This window comes from Actinia tenebrosa, unplaced genomic scaffold, assembly GCF_029948245.1.
Source record: "Actinia tenebrosa isolate PJP-AT-01 unplaced genomic scaffold, QUT_ActTen_1.0 PGA_scaffold14__42_contigs__length_11649687, whole genome shotgun sequence".
Taxonomy (NCBI): domain Eukaryota; kingdom Metazoa; phylum Cnidaria; class Anthozoa; order Actiniaria; family Actiniidae; genus Actinia; species Actinia tenebrosa.
In genome coordinates, this window is record NW_028292574.1 from 6,710,318 (window position 1) to 6,726,024 (window position 15,707).

Here is a 15,707-nt window from a genome sequence, read left to right on the forward strand (position 1 = left end):
AACAATTAAAACCGCAGTCAGAGCTCTCTACCAATCAGAACGCTTTATTCTTGTTAATTTGTTCAGTTTCATCTCCACCCCCCTCCCACCTCCCTGGTTAATTGAAGATTTATTGAATAGATATTTCATGCGCCTTTTGAATCGAGCATGCACTTCTTTGTAGCTTGATGAAGAGACTCAGACTTTTCATTGCTTTATTTCATATTGAGATTATCAACATGCTCTCCAAGAAATGCAATAATTGGGTAGTTTTAAATATTCCTTTTGAAATAATTATTTCGTGTTTAAACTAAAGGAATAGCACCATGGTTCGTAGAGGCGCGTTGTTATGTAGCGAGTCGTGCGTGACGCTTCCCTGCTAGCAGAGTCTCCCTCGTTTCGATTCTTGTCAGAGAAAAATATCTCTGTCGCAAGAATCGCCATAGCATGGCGCGAGCAATACGTGGATGCCAAAGTCACTGGTCAAAGACATTTCTTTACTGAATGATATTTTTTCTACTGAATGACAAGTGATGCTTGCTGCTTAAGTATGGGGAAATTCCATTTTCATATGTTTTTCTGGAAGCCTACCATTTTTTTCTATTAAGACCTTGTGCTTAAATCAGAAAAACAAGAATAGCTGTCAAGTGAAGGCGCACGAGATCTCTGCTAATATCGATTCAAAATGCATGTGACTCTGGCAATGTCCGTACCGTTGATTTTTAACAATCATTCACCGCAGGTCAGTTACGATACTCGAAAAACATATGTCAAGTGTCAGCAAAGGTTTTAATAGTGTGGTTTAGTAACGGTATACATACATCACGAGTTCCGCGCTAGTGCTTTAAGCGCATGCTCAAGGGGTCAAAAAGTTGGACCAATGGGTTGTAAAAATTGCAATTTATGTTAATTGCATTTTTCTTATCAATCATAATTTTTATTAAGTATTCAAGAGCATGTAGCGTTAAGCTAATTCCAAATCAAATATACCAAAACATAGCAATTTTTACAACCCACGGTCCCACTTTTTGGTCCCCTTGAGGATGCGCCTAGAGCAGTAGCGCGGAACTCCTGATGTATGTATAGAAAGTAAATGGCGGTTGTAAAGTGGTAAATATAGAACCAAACGAGCTTCAAGGGATCAATAGATCCTGAAAGAACAAAACTGTTTCTCGTGGTTTAGTAACGGCATAGAAAGTAAATGGCGGTTCTCAAATGGTATTTTCTCATTAGCATAAAAAAAATATCAAGCTACAAGCAAACCGACTCCAGAAATCGAAAGAGAACGGTCTTATTAAGTAACTACTGAAAATTTGAGAGTAATACATGTTCAATGTTTTGGGAGTAATTTTTTTTTGAAAGCGGTATGGTTTACAAAGAAATGTATGGTCGTGTGTATGGCATGTCGGTTTGCTTGTAGCTTGAAATATTTTTCAAGCATACCAAGATAGTGAGTTTCTCTTTTTTTGCCCTCATATATAGAGTGGTCTTCATAAACCCGTGAAACAAAGTGTACTAATTAGAGTGTATTAGTCGGAAAAATACATTCAAAAGAAAACAAATTAGAGTGTAATAGTAGTGTAACAAGCTAAAGTATATTTCGCGGGTTTATGAATTGAAAATCACTCTATAATGGACCCCTTGCACTGAGACCCTCGAGGAATTGTTCTGGGGGACAAAACAATGGATTTTTTTTTTTTTGCTTAAGCTGAAAGATGCCCTAATTTTACTATTTTTTCTATAAATAATTGGAAGCCTTTCCCATCAAGTTAGTTGTTGTAGAGTTGTAGAGTTCTTCAGTTCTTGTATAAAGACCTATCTAAAAGGACTGAAGGGTCAATAAATTCCTCTAGGAATTCAATGCAAGGGGCCTGTTGAGGATTTCGATTGACGATCTTACCAACGATGTCATCGCCACAGATATTGTTCATATGCATGTATAGCTTCTCGAAATTTTCTACTTACGATCCAGCTAATGATATCCAAAATTCAAAAATAAAAACCACGATGAGGCTGAAAACAAGGTTATGCTGTTTCCAGGGTGTTTCCTACCTTTAACAAAGCTAAAATGTATTAGTTTCATCCGAAGACGAATGAGAGATGATAAGATTTGATTTTTGTGGGGATGGATTTTTCATTAGGCATGTACCTGACTTGGCGGACTGCCTTGGTAATGTCAGTATACATGTGTTTTCCTAGTATACATGGATCGGGTGAGTATGTCTTGCGTTGTTTAAATTGAACAATGATGTTTTCTTCCTTCAGTACATGAAAAAAAAAAAAAAAACAATTTTGAGCATGAGTTGAAAGTTGTGTTTCAGTTGTAAATACGTGAACTTCGTGATAAAACTATTGGAGCAAACCTCACAGAAGAGCCCCTACGATTTTCGCCTACAACTATCGTATACAACACGCTCGCGCCATCCTACAGCTCGAGTCGTAACGTGTAAACCAAGCCTACAACTCGCCTACGACGGACGCGAGCGTCTTGTATACGATAGTTGTAGGCGAAAATCGTACCGTCTAAACCGGTATATCGTTCATGTTTCGAGCTCGATTCCTTGACATGAGTTAGGGCACACCCAATTCACGGGCCAAAGTTGAATAGTCCCTTGCTTTCACAATTCCCTGCGCCATCTTGAAAGGTAGCCGTGCCTTTGCAATGATAGAAACCTTTTTTAACACCTTGAACAATTATTTTTATTCACATGTCATTTGTTTAAAGTAAATCAATCTTTCATTTATCTTCCATGCATAGATATTCATTGCCGAGATGTTCCTGTCGGCATGCAGAATAACGTCATACCAGCTGACAAGATTACAGCATCTTCAGGGACTGCAGGTGACCAGGCCAGACTAAACTACACTAATGGACCATCGTGGTGTGCTATGGGAAATGATGATAATCCTTATCTACAGATTGACTTAGGGACCCCCCACATCATCTGTGCTGTGTCAACACAGGGTGACCACCAGGCGGAACAATGGGTCAAGACTTTTCAGCTCAATTATTCTGATGATGGAAAAGCTTATAATCCATACACTGAAGACGGGAATACACAACAGGTATAATAGGGCACATTATTTTAAAGTCAACTAATTCCGGTAGTCCTGCCTGAACACGCCCAGTTTTGTTTCCTGTCCAGCGGTATTCCCTATGATCTATTATTATTTCGATAATACTTAGAATTGATTCCAGTGATTTCACAAAAAATCTTATTAAATTTGTTATTGTTGTGGACATTTACAGTTATTTTATGGTAATGTGGATAATTCAGGGATCGTCAAGCAGATTCTGTACCAAGGAATCATTGCCCGATATCTACGTATCGTACCCAAGATGCACCACGGAGCTGTTTGTATGAGAGCTGAGATATATGGAGTACAAATACAGTCAGGTAATAGAGATACATGGTTTATGTTTTTCTCTTTTATGCTGTAAGATCAGTGCCTCTTCCTCTCTCAGCTTTAAAAATAGTGCGTGACGCGCGTGACATGACTTTCGCAACGGCGTCACAAACTATATTTTTGGTATGTTTGCACCTCAAGCATGCATCTTCCAAAGCGAGCGAAAAAACACAGAGAATTTCGGTAGTTTATCTTCAAAAGCGCCATGAAAACTACTCTGTTTAAAGTAAAGTCATTCTAACTTTAAAAAAGAAAGGATTTCCTGAAACATGTGGTAAGTAGAATGATATTTTTTGACAGTGAAAGTCCATAAAATTTAAAGCGAACGACTTCATGATGGAAGTTTCTTGTCTGAAGGCAAATTTCGTCTAAAAACGAGCCCATTGTTACTTTGGCTAAATAGATAGTAAATTCTGAATTTATTATATATCCCTTGCGTTCTTTAATTCGACTTTTGTGTGTATGTGTACTAAAAACGATAATACTATTCAGGAAAAAATGGTGCCTTCGATACTGAGGTGCTCCATCCAGGAATTCATAAATTTGGCGAGTTAAAATTGATTCTTTGTCAAAATATCCAAAAGATTAGGTTTATTTGATCAATTTAGAAACAAAAATTAGAGTATGATAACTTTAATAGTCGAGCTGCATCACTTTGCTTTACAATATACCGGGTGATTTCAGTAGCTAAGTCCTGAATTTTTAAAAAGCCCGCTGGAATCCCTCGATGCTTTATGTAAATGTTTAGAGTGCGCTCTCGCTGATAACAGGCGTCATTCATCATGCTTGCGTGACATTTTGAAAATTCTATTTTTTATTTGGAAAAAGCAAGTTATATAATTCAATGCTAATATCAATAAAAGTAAAATAGCGATATCTGAATTTAATGCAATTTTTTTTCTTGTTTCATTACCTGGGCCCAGTTGTTCAAAGCCCGATTAGTGCTAATCCTGGCCGATTAACTCTTAATAAGACCTATAGAGTTAATCCTGGATTAGCGCTAATCCAGCTTTGAACAACCCGGCCCTTGAGTGTAATAGTATTTCTTTTCTTGTGAGTTAATCATTTAATCTCAATTTATCTACCCACGTATCAATGTAGCTGAAATAAATGATGATGTTAATGATGATTAATTATAATGATAATGGTGGTTGTGGTTGTTGTTGATTGTAATAGTGATACATGATGATGATGATGATGACGATGATGACGATGATGGCAATGATTGATTATGATAATGATGGTAGTGATGAGGAATGTTGGTGATCATGATGGTGATGATGAATGACGGCGATAATTCTAGTGGTTGTGGTGATGAATGATGTTCATCATGATCATGATAACGGTCTCTGGTGATGAATGATGGCGATGGTGGTGGGGATGTTAATGGCGATGGTAGTGGTGGTGGTGGTAATGATGGTGATAATGATGGTGGTAGTGGTGGTGGTGTGGATGAATGATCAGTTATGATGGTGCACATAGTGGTTTGGTAATAATGATGACGATACTTATATTAACCACTTTTTTCAGCCTCGAGGGTAAACTATGCGTACCGCAAAACAGCAACGCAGTCTAGTGTGGAGTGGGGCGGTGAAGCTGATCGTGTAGTGGATGGTAATCGTGACCCTGACTATTTTCATGGCAGCTGTAGTCACACAAGTTCAGAATGGGAGCCCTGGTGGATGGTTGATCTTGGTCACAGAGTATCTATTTACAAGGTCAATATTGTCAATAGGGGACACATAAGCATCAATCGGCTAAATAACTTTCAAATTCATATTGGTGAGTTTCTCAAGCTTCTTCTCTTTAGTTTAAGTTGTTCAGTGGGGCAAGAGCCTGGAGTAAAGAGCGAGGGTTAAAGGTGATAGAAATCCAAGGAAGGAGCGGATAGAGAGATGCAAAACACAAAAAGTCTATCTTCATCTTATTTATACGTCAAATAAGCAAAAACTGAAAACTGAAAAAAACCTGCTTTTCGCAATTTTTATGATTACTATTAGAATGATAATCGTGATGATGATGGTTATGGTGATGATTCTGCTGGTGGTGAGGATGTTGATGATGTATGATGTTAATGATAGTGATAATGAGGGTGATGATGATGATGTATTATGATGATGATGACGATAATGATGGTGGTGGTGATGTTGACGTTGATGATGATGATGATGATAATGATGATGATGGTGGTGGTGGTGATGTTGATGTTGATGATGATGATGATGATAATGATGATGATGATGGTGGTGGTGATGCTGATGCTGATGCTCCTGCTGCTGTCTTCTGTTGCTGCTGCCGCTGCTGCTGCTGGTGGTGCCGTTGCGTTTCTGCGGCTGCTGCTCCTGCTGCTGTCTTCTGTTGCTGCTGCCGCTGCTGCTGGTGGTGGTGCCGTTGCGTTTCTGCTGCTGGTGCTGCTGCTGCTGTCTTCTGTTGCTGCTGCCGCTGCTGCTGGTGGTGGTGCCGTTGCGTTTCTGCTGCTGCTGCTCCTGCTTCTGTCTTATGTTGCATGACTGCCGCTGCTGCATGGTGGTGGTTGTTTCAAGACGTGTTCGTGTTGGTGGGGAAATAGTTATGCCTCTTTAATCAAACAATCACTTCTCTAAGTATCTAATTACAACTGCGTAAGCTAATATTGTAACATCTCCCCTTTTATAATGTTTGAAATACATGGCTGGGATGATATAGAAAGATTTTAAAGATTTAAAAAATAAATGACCAAACAAAATGGCTGACTAAACTACGAAATGATTATATGGATATTAAAGTTCAACTGTAACAAAATCAATGTCCTATAAATGTTCGGTAGTCAAGTAAACCGATCAGGTTTCTTAACCACTCTCTGACTTCTTCGCAGTACAGGTGGATTGACCGCGGGTTCTGACGCAGGTAGAACTTGAGGTGTCCTTGCACTGTCTGCCTCTGGTGATGCTTGTGTGTCACTAGCTGGTTCTTTCGGTGCTTCGTCGACGGGCTTTAAAAGCTGTCTGTTTCGGCGAAGTAACTCTCCGTTCGACTCAACTAGGTATGACCTGTCTGAGAGTTTCTCTTTACAGTTCCCTACTTCCCAGGGCTTGCCTCTCTGGTTTGGCGCTACTCTTACCTCTTGGCCTATTTCTAGGTCTGGTAGGACCTTTACATGTCTGTCGTAGTGACTTTTGGCTTTCTGGCGCTTAAGGTGGATTTTGGTTGTCACACCTTCCGCTACTTTGGGATACAGAAGGTTAGTTGCTATGGGGACTAGTGTCTTTGTTCTCCTAGACATCAAGCGCTGTACTGGGCTGCTCTGCATTCCTTGAATGGGGGTATTCCGATAATCTAGCAAGGCTAACCACGGATCTTTACGGTCTTGCATGGCTTTCTTGAGCAGGCTCTTGGCTACTTTCACTGCTGATTCCGCCTTTCCATTTGACTTTGGGTGGTATGGCGATGAGGTGACATGTTTGAACTCCCAGTCTCTTGCGAATTCAGCAAACTCGTTGCTGACGTATTGAGGCCCGTTGTCGGATACCAGCACATCGGGTATCCCATGTCGACTGAACTGTTCCTTCAGAAACTTGGTAATGGATGCTGAGGTTGTATCTTTCAGAGGACTTATTTCTATGTAGTCTGAGTAGTAATCTACCAAGACTATATAGTCTCTGTTCTGCAGCGTGAAAAGATCTGTGCCTAGTCTGCTCCAAGGTCTGTCGGGTATTTCGTGCGACTGCATTGGCATGCTGGGGTTACTTGGTTGATATTCTGAGCACACATGACAAGCCTTTACTGCATTTTCGATGTCGTGGTTCATTGCTGGCCAATAAACGCGATCTCGTGCTTTCCTTGCACACGCCTCGATTCCTTGATGACTTGAGTGTAACCTCGCGACTACTTCAGATCTGAGGGCTCGAGGTATGATGATGCGTTGATTCTTGAATAAGATGCCGTTGTGGAGTGTCAGTTCCTCTCGGAAATGCCAGTAGTCTCTGATAGCTACTGGTACTTTGTCACGTACGTCAGGCCATCCTATTAGTATAGTATTCTTAAGTGACTGCATTGTAGGGTCTTGCTCTGTGGCTTTTTGTAGTTGCGCTAATCTTTCACTTGTGACCTTTACATTGTCGAGGGGGTTGATTCCTTCTAGTTCTAGCGCAAACACTTGGAACTCGTCTCCAGGTTCTCCTTGGTCTGCGAGGAAGGCTCGTGAGAGGTGATCTGCCACGTACATTTGTTGTCCTGGCTTGTAAGTTACGTTCAGGTTGTATCGCTGTAGGCGTAATATCATCCTCTGTAACCTGCTGGGTGCTGCTAACAAGGATTTCTTGAAGATCGCTTGCAAAGGTTTGTGGTCTGATTCTACTGTTATCAGCTCTCTCCGTGTGATGTACTGGCTGAACTTTGCACAAGCGAAGACGATTGCAAGACATTCTTTTTCGATTTGTGCGTAGCGTTGCTCAACTGGTGTGAGAGTTCGGGATGCAAACGCTACTGGTTGGCCGTTTTGAAGCAAGGTTGCTCCGAGGCCTTTCTCACTAGCATCACATTGGATAGTGACTTCTTCGCTCATGTCATAGTACTTGAGTACTGGATGCGCAATCACGAGTTGTTTAACTTCTGAGAAGGCTTTGTCGTGCTGGCGTGACCACACAAATCTTGCATTCTTTGTGGTTAGTTCACGAAGAGGCAGTGCGACTTCTGATAGTCGAGGGAGAAACTTGGAGAGATAATTTACAAAGCCTAGTAGGCTGAGTGTCTCTTGCTTGTTGGTAGGCTTTGGCATTTCGGTCACTGCTTTGACCTTATCTGGATCTGGCTTGAGTCCGGTGGATGACAAGATGTGTCCCATGAACTTCACTTCTTTTCTCCGCATGATGAGCTTCTTGCTGTTCAGCTTTAAGTTGATCTGTCTTGCTCTCTTGAGCAGACGTAGCAGATTTTCGTCATGGTTTTTGTTGGCTTCTGCTAATGTGTCACCGTAACCGACCACTAACATATCGTCGCGGAGCACTTCCACGCCTTCTAGGTCTTCCAGTCGCTCGTGTAGGGTGCTTTCGAATTCCTCTGGGGCTGAGCTGACGCCAAAAGGCATGCGTAGATATCTGTAACGGCCAAATGGGGTCCAAAAGGTTGTAAGCTTACTGCTAGCTTCGTCCAAACCGATTTGGTAGAACCCATCCTTTGCGTCTAACGTTGTGAAGACTTTGGCCTTGCCGAGTCTGGGTAGCATCTCGTCCATCGTAGGCATTTGGTATTTGGGTCGTTTGATCGCTTTGTTTAGATCTTTGGGATCCAAACAGATTCGTATCTTTCCAGGTTTGGCTACAACGACCATGCTGCTGATCCATTCGGTGGGTTCTGTCTCTTTGACGATGATTTTCCTTTTCTCGAGTTCAGCTAACTTTGTTTTGACTTCCTGGCGAAGCGTAACTGCGATTCTTCTAGGCGCGTGTTGAACTGGCGTGACATCTGGGTCAACTGCGATTGTAGCGTTACCAATGTTTCCCAATCCTTCGAAGACGTCTCGAAAATCTTTTAAGATACTTTCTTTAGTTAGGGGCAGAGTTCCGGTTTCTTGAACCGCGTGGACTTGATGATCGATGTTTAACTTGATTAGATCTAATTGTTGGCATGTCTCGGCTGATAAGATTGGTTTGTGGTTTCCGTTGACAACCTGAAATTTGAAGCAATGTTTTTCGTTGACCTTAAGTGTCACTTCACCTAATGTTTCCATGACTGATCCATCAAACAATCGTAGTTTGACATTGCTTTGCTTGAGCGTCGGATTACCGTCTTGGTTGATGATTGCTACATCCTTGTGGCTGATTACGTTACAGGTCGCTCCTGTGTCTAGTTGGCAGTCCAAATCCGTTTTATAACTGGAATTGGTGTTCATAAACTCAAGCTTTGCAAAAAGCTGCTTGCCCTTCGTTTTCACCGAACCAACTTCTTCAATCTTCAACGTGAATTCGTCGGATGAGTATTCTCCTTCTTCTGATTCTCCTGATTCAGCTGTCATCGCTTTGACATTGCTTGACCTCGATTTACACACAGACGCGAAATGGTTTTGTTTCTTGCACGTTTTGCATTCACGGCCATAGGCGGGGCAGTCTTCTAACTTGTGTTTCTGAGAACCACCACAGCGGTAACACTTGTAACTGCTCGTTCGTCGACTTGTAGTTCGTTTACTGTCCTCGCTTGGCGTTCTGTGGGAACGTCTGTTGTTGTACTTGTCACTTGGCTTGCTTGGAGATTTAGGCTTCCGTTCTCGTATTTCATTGATTTCTTCGTTATTTGTCTTATCCACTAGACTCATGGCTTTTAACTGACTGCTAGCTAATTCACTTGAGCGGCAAATGTTGAGGGCTTTGTTGAGATCTAGACTGTCCTCTTTTAAAAGACGTAGTTTTGTTGCGTGTTCTCGTATACCAAGAACGAGTCGATCCCTGATAAGCTCTTCCGTTAACGGACCAAACTGACATGATGAAGCGCATTTTCTAAGGCGATTTACGTAGCCATCTACGGTTTCTTCTGGGCCTTGAGTACAGCTGTTGAACAGATATCGTTCGTACACCACGTTGCGCTTTGGTTTGAAGTAGGCTTCTAGCGCGTTTAAGCATGTGTTTACGTCGTTCTTTTCTTCGTCACTTAACTTGAGATTAAGGAATATTTGCAGACATTCCTTCCCCATTACAGAGCGAAACGTTGCTAGTCGTATCTTTGGGTCTTGCTGGTACAGTCCGGTTGCGACTTCGTAGTCCTCCCACTGTTGTTTAAAGAAGTCCCAATTGTTTACTTGATCTCCTTTGGTATTCATCGGCGTTGGTACCGGAAAATGCGACGTGAATATTGGTCCTCGTGGACCGCTGCTGGTCGAAGCTTCCTCCTTACTTGACATATTACTTCTTCAATGCCTCGGCAGTAGGAACTTGACGGTTTTTTCAGCTACTTTGGAAGCGTTATTTCCAATTTATTTCTGACACCATGTTTCAAGACGTGTTCGTGTTGGTGGGGAAATAGTTATGCCTCTTTAATCAAACAATCACTTCTCTAAGTATCTAATTACAACTGCGTAAGCTAATATTGTAACAGTGGTGAAGTTGAGTTTATGATGATGATGATAATGATGATGTATTATGTTGGTAATGATGATGATGGTGGTGATGTTGATGATGATGATGATAATGATGAATTATTATGATGATAATGATGCATGTCTTATGCTGATAATGATGCTGTATTATGTTGATGATGCTGCTGATGCTGTCTTCTGTTGACTATGCATGCTGCTGGTGGTGCTGTTGCTGCTGCTGCTGCTCCTGCTGCATGTCTTCTGTTGCTGCTGACCGCTGCTGCTGCTGGTGGTGCCGTTGCGTTTCTGCGGCTGCTGATCCTGCTGCTGTCTTCTGTTGCTGCCGCTGCTGCTGCTGGTGGTGGTGCTGCTTCTGCTGCTGCTCCTGCTGCTGTCTTCTGTTGCTCCTGCTGCTGCTGGTGGTGCTGTTGCTGCTGCTGCTGCTGCTCCTGCTGCTGTTGCTGCGCTGCTGCTGCTCCTGCTGCTGTTGCTGCTGCCTGCTGCTGCTGCTGTCTTCTGTTGCTGCCGCTGCTGCTGCTGTGGTGGGTGCTGCTGCTGCTGCTGCTCCTGCATGCTGTCTTCTGTTGCTCCTGCTGCTGCTGGTGGTGCTGTTGCTGCTGCTGCTGCTGCTCCTGCTGCTGTCTTCTGCTGCTCCTGCTGCTGTCTTCTGCTGCTCCTGCTGCTGTCTTCTGTTGCTGCTGCTGCTGCTGCTCCTGCTGCTGTCTTCTGTTGCTCCTGCTGCTGCTGGTGGTGCTGTTGCTGCTGCTGCTGCTGCTCCTGCTCCTGTCTTCTGTTGCTCCTGCTGCTGCTGGTGGTGCTGTTGCTGCTGCTGCTGGTGCTGTCTTCTGTTGCTCCTGCTGCTGCTGGTGGTGCTGTTCCTGCTGCTGCTGCTGCTGCTGCTGCTGCTGCTGCTGCTGCTGTTGCTGCTGCTGCTGCCGATGATGATGACGATGCTGCTGCATTCTGCTGATCATGACTGCTATGCTTCTATTTTACATTACATGACTCTTAACAAAAAAATAATCCGAATAAACAGGAGAAAATGGCCTAAATGGTGGGCGCAATAACCCTCTCTGTGGTGGTGTGTACACGATACCCATTGGACAAGGCAGGTCTTTTTTCTGTATACCAAGCATGATGGGACGGTACTTGACTATCAGAATAAATGGTCGTATTGGAAGCCTGTCATTATGCGAGGTGGAGGTTTACACAGAAAATAATCTAGGTAATCCTATTACGTGATAACATATATATATCATAACTTTTATTTCGAAAGTCTTCCTCTCCGTAAGGGGCTCTTCTGTGAGGTTCGCTCTACATGGCTCTACACTCACGGATCACCAACACGTTCATGTCCTCAGGCTGAGTTTGACCCGCCACCATCGAAAACTCCTCCCTTTCCATTTATGGTCAAGCCCTCGGATCTGAACTGAAAATGCCGTTCGTTATATCCTACTATGTATTTAGGTCTGGCCATTGGTATATTCAATGGCAGCGCTGTACCAGACGACAGGTTTTCAGCAAGTTCTGGTTTTAGTAACACGAGGTCCGCAGCCAAAGTAAGGCTCCTTGGTAACAATTCATGGAGACCACGTGACGATGATCCCAACCCATGGTTACAAATAGACCTTGGAGAGATTTACTACGTGTGTGCTGTGGCTACACAAGGTGACCCAAACGGTGACGAGAGGACAATAAAGTACATAGTTAAAGGGTCTGTGTGCAATGACTCTCAATGGACAACTATTGAAACTGGTGATTTGGTATGTGTAAATAAATCTTCAAAATTCAAACCCAATAGGCCATTTGCAGGACATAATCACGTGACTGTTACTTAATGGCAAAAAAATCAGACTTCCCTTATTTGAATAACGTTTGTTAGATTTTGTCATATCCAAAGCCTTTTCATAAATGATATTTTCCCTTGTGAAATACTTTCATTTTCTAGATACGAAGCAATTCACCTTTTCGACGCTAGCTTGGATTGTGTTACGGTCACCAAAAAGCTCGGACATTGTTCTCGGATTTCCATACAAATTCACTGACTTTAAAGAGAAAATGTAGGTAGATTTCTTTAGTTAGCTCTCCTTAACAGCAGTAAGAAAAGCTTCAGTCAAGCTAGAAAAATGATTATTTACTTGTGTTTAGAGAACTAACTAAACAAACGAGGTAAATAGTTTCTTTTAAAGCCAGTACAGCCAGTACATTTGTACGGAAATCAGGGAAATTCGAGAACAATGTCCAAACGTGTTGGTGACCGTAACACAATTCAAACAATTTATACCACGTGACGGCTTGCGCCGAAAAGCTGAATTGAAAGTTTGTTTGCCATCCAGCAGAGCCTTCCCCAAGGAACCTTTGGATGAATTGATTTCGTTATCAAAGTGATATATGAGCACGTGACTATTAGATGCAAGGGGCCTATTGGATGAGGAACAGTTTCTTGATATCTATGCATTTATAGCTTTTTCCCTTAAGTAGTGGTTTAGGTTTTATATAATTATATATTATTCTTTTTCTTGAATTATTCTTCAAAAGTTCATGAACAATTGATGAGCATTAAGACCAAACTCATTAATAATTCATTCGGCAACGCCTCGAGTTTATATATCGTATACAACACTGCCACAATTATAAGTAATAGCATGACCTGAGGGTGATTAGTAATTAAATGTCCCCGAAAGCCGACGGAGGTTTTGTTGTAGTCCCGACGCCGTAAGCGGAGTGATTTTAACTTAACCTCCCGAGGCTTGAGGTGACATTTAATCACTAATCACCCGATAGGTCATGCGATTACTTTGTAATATTATGATTACCGAGGATTATAAACCAAAATATAGTTGACTTTGGTTATCCAAGAGCGGAATATATTACAGTCTTTTTTAAAGGGCCTTCATTATCATGTAGTCTAGGGAATCGTGAGCATGCATTTTCTTTGTTTTCTTTGAGCGATTTCAAATGAAATGGCGATAACTTATTAAGTCACAATTCGCCAGAAAGAGTCACTATGTGTTGAACGCATGCGCGACGACGACTCATGGCATGGGTCCCACAAGTCTAGGGTCTTAAACAGAATGTAGTAGAGGGTCATTGGGAACAGTAAAATAATTCTAATTTCTAATTCTAATTTGTCATTGTGTCTTACCAGATATTCACTGCAAGTACAGACCCATCCCGGGTCATCATGCACATCCTTCACAGTCCTCTATCGGCAAGAATGATACGTTTCTATCCTATAGAAAAGAATAAAGTTCACGCTCTGAGGGTAGAAATATATGGTGTTATCAAGAAGCCCGGTAGGAAAATACATTCATTATATTATAATAGGGACTTGTGTGTACTTCGGGGTAATGTTTTTCGTTTTCGAACCTCTTGGAAATGAATATCTCTGAGTGCGTATGATACCAAATTCATTTAGGCGTAAGAGACCAATTTTTGGTTTTCGCTTTGGAGGACAAAATAATAGAATATCACCCTCGTGATTATGGAATCAGTCTATCTCGTGATAAAATTAATGTTTTGCTGCCTTATAAGTAATTAGAAAGGTGTCCGATACGTAAGGTACTGTTCATTCCTACCCCGGGATTTTCTGGGGGTCATTAAAAAAATCATACTCAAGAGAGGGGGCAGATAACTTTTATAATAAACAGAATGGAAAACAAGGAAGGGGCTGTTTTTGATGCAACAACGGAGAAGGGGATGTCCAAAATCTTGTATGGGTTGCCAAGCGAATCCCACGTACCCCCCGTCACCCCGATGACGATCCGTCTTATTTTGTGTGTATTGAACAACCGTCATAGTTGCTTTTAAGAATGTACTGCTTAATTTGAATCCTTTTGATAGCTCTTCCACGACCGTCACAAATAGAAGATAAGCTATTGGATGCAAGTCAAGGTTCATATGTAGACTTGGTGTGCAGAGCAGAAAGAGGACTGAGCATCAAATGGTACCATAACGATACAGACATTACAAGTTACTCTATCGGTACAGTAAGAACAGGATCAATACTCATATCAACACTACGTGTAAACTACACATCAGCAGATGATGTTTATGACAAATATTCTTGCGACAAAGCGCAAAGACGCTGTACCAGTTTGGATTACATTTGCCAAGTCGATTATGGTTCATACAGAAAACTGCAGAGCAGTGGAAGAGTTAAGGTCAGGCTTGGCATGGAGGTTGGTAAGTATTGGATGATAGCCAACTCGGCCCAGTTTTTTCCTCGACCTTGAAAAAACTAAATATTTACTATCGGGGTTCTTTAAACGCAGGTATCCCAACCTCGATTGTTGTGTCAGTATATTTGCGGTTCATAGATGTTGTTATATATTTGGCATCCACATATATTTGGTTGGGCTTCCTGTGTATAGAACAATGCTACATTTTTATGCCACAGCGCCACAAGGAGATGTAGGATTATTGTTTCCGTGCAGTCTCCATGCGTCAAAATGTAGTCTGTTTAGGGATAATTGATTATGACTGTACTCACGATCAGTTGTGTCCATGTCATCCTCATTATCCCATTAGTATCGTCATTATGCATGTTTCGACTTTTGAATGATATATGCATAATGACGTTGGTCTACGAAAATGGTACAAGGCGTACTGCGCATGCTCCAACATAAATTCAAAACTAATTTTGCTACGAAATCGGTTTACGTCACTTCCGGTTACGACAACATGCCGTAAGCTTTTGTGGAAAAGGAAAGATCATTTCGCATTTCATTTATCTTTGTGATGAAATTTAAATAGATATGAACCGAGCTGGTACCCTCATGGATTCCGATTCCGATTCCGTTTAAGAACAATGAAGAAAAAATAGCGTCAGCCTTTTGTCGATATGTCTTTCCGTCTCGAGATATGCAATATGCAAATTAGTTAAAAAGATCTTTAAAATTATCGTGTAGCAGTGAAGATTGTATTAGTATTTAGAACCATCTCTGTGACTTCTAATCGAACAAAACAAGCTTCTCTTTCGCGACAGAAAATAAGAATTCATCCAAGAGGTATGCTATTCGAACGAGAACAGAAATTTCGGTTGAGACGGATTCATTGAGTTTGAAGAAGCTAAAAGAGAATAATAGTGTCATTTCCTTTCGATTTTCGATTTAAATTGCGTTTGAAGTTGAATGCTTCAGTGCACCTGAATATCGTTAAACTTAATCGACGGAGGGTCTTAGAACGGCGACGAGTCGAAGCGACGTTGAACTAAGTTTAAGTCAAGGAGAATCGAAGAAGAAGAAGAAGAAGAAGAAAAAGAAAAAGAAAAAGA

The 15,707-nt window shown here is 41.7% G+C and overlaps 1 protein-coding gene across 1 annotated transcript; it reads left to right on the plus strand.

Moving 5' to 3' along the window:
• The first annotated feature begins 1,738 nt into the window (after window positions 1-1,738).
• LOC116299664 (uncharacterized) lies at window positions 1,739-14,671 on the plus strand. Its single transcript, XM_089030073.1, has 8 exons — window positions 1,739-2,192; window positions 2,738-3,045; window positions 3,230-3,377; window positions 4,918-5,169; window positions 11,469-11,657; window positions 11,900-12,195; window positions 13,581-13,728; window positions 14,276-14,671. Exons 1-8 carry the CDS (start codon window positions 2,105-2,107, stop codon window positions 14,665-14,667), a joined length of 1,821 nt encoding a protein of 606 aa, XP_088886199.1. The 5' UTR covers window positions 1,739-2,104; the 3' UTR covers window positions 14,668-14,671.
• The last annotated feature ends 1,036 nt before the right edge of the window (window positions 14,672-15,707 follow it).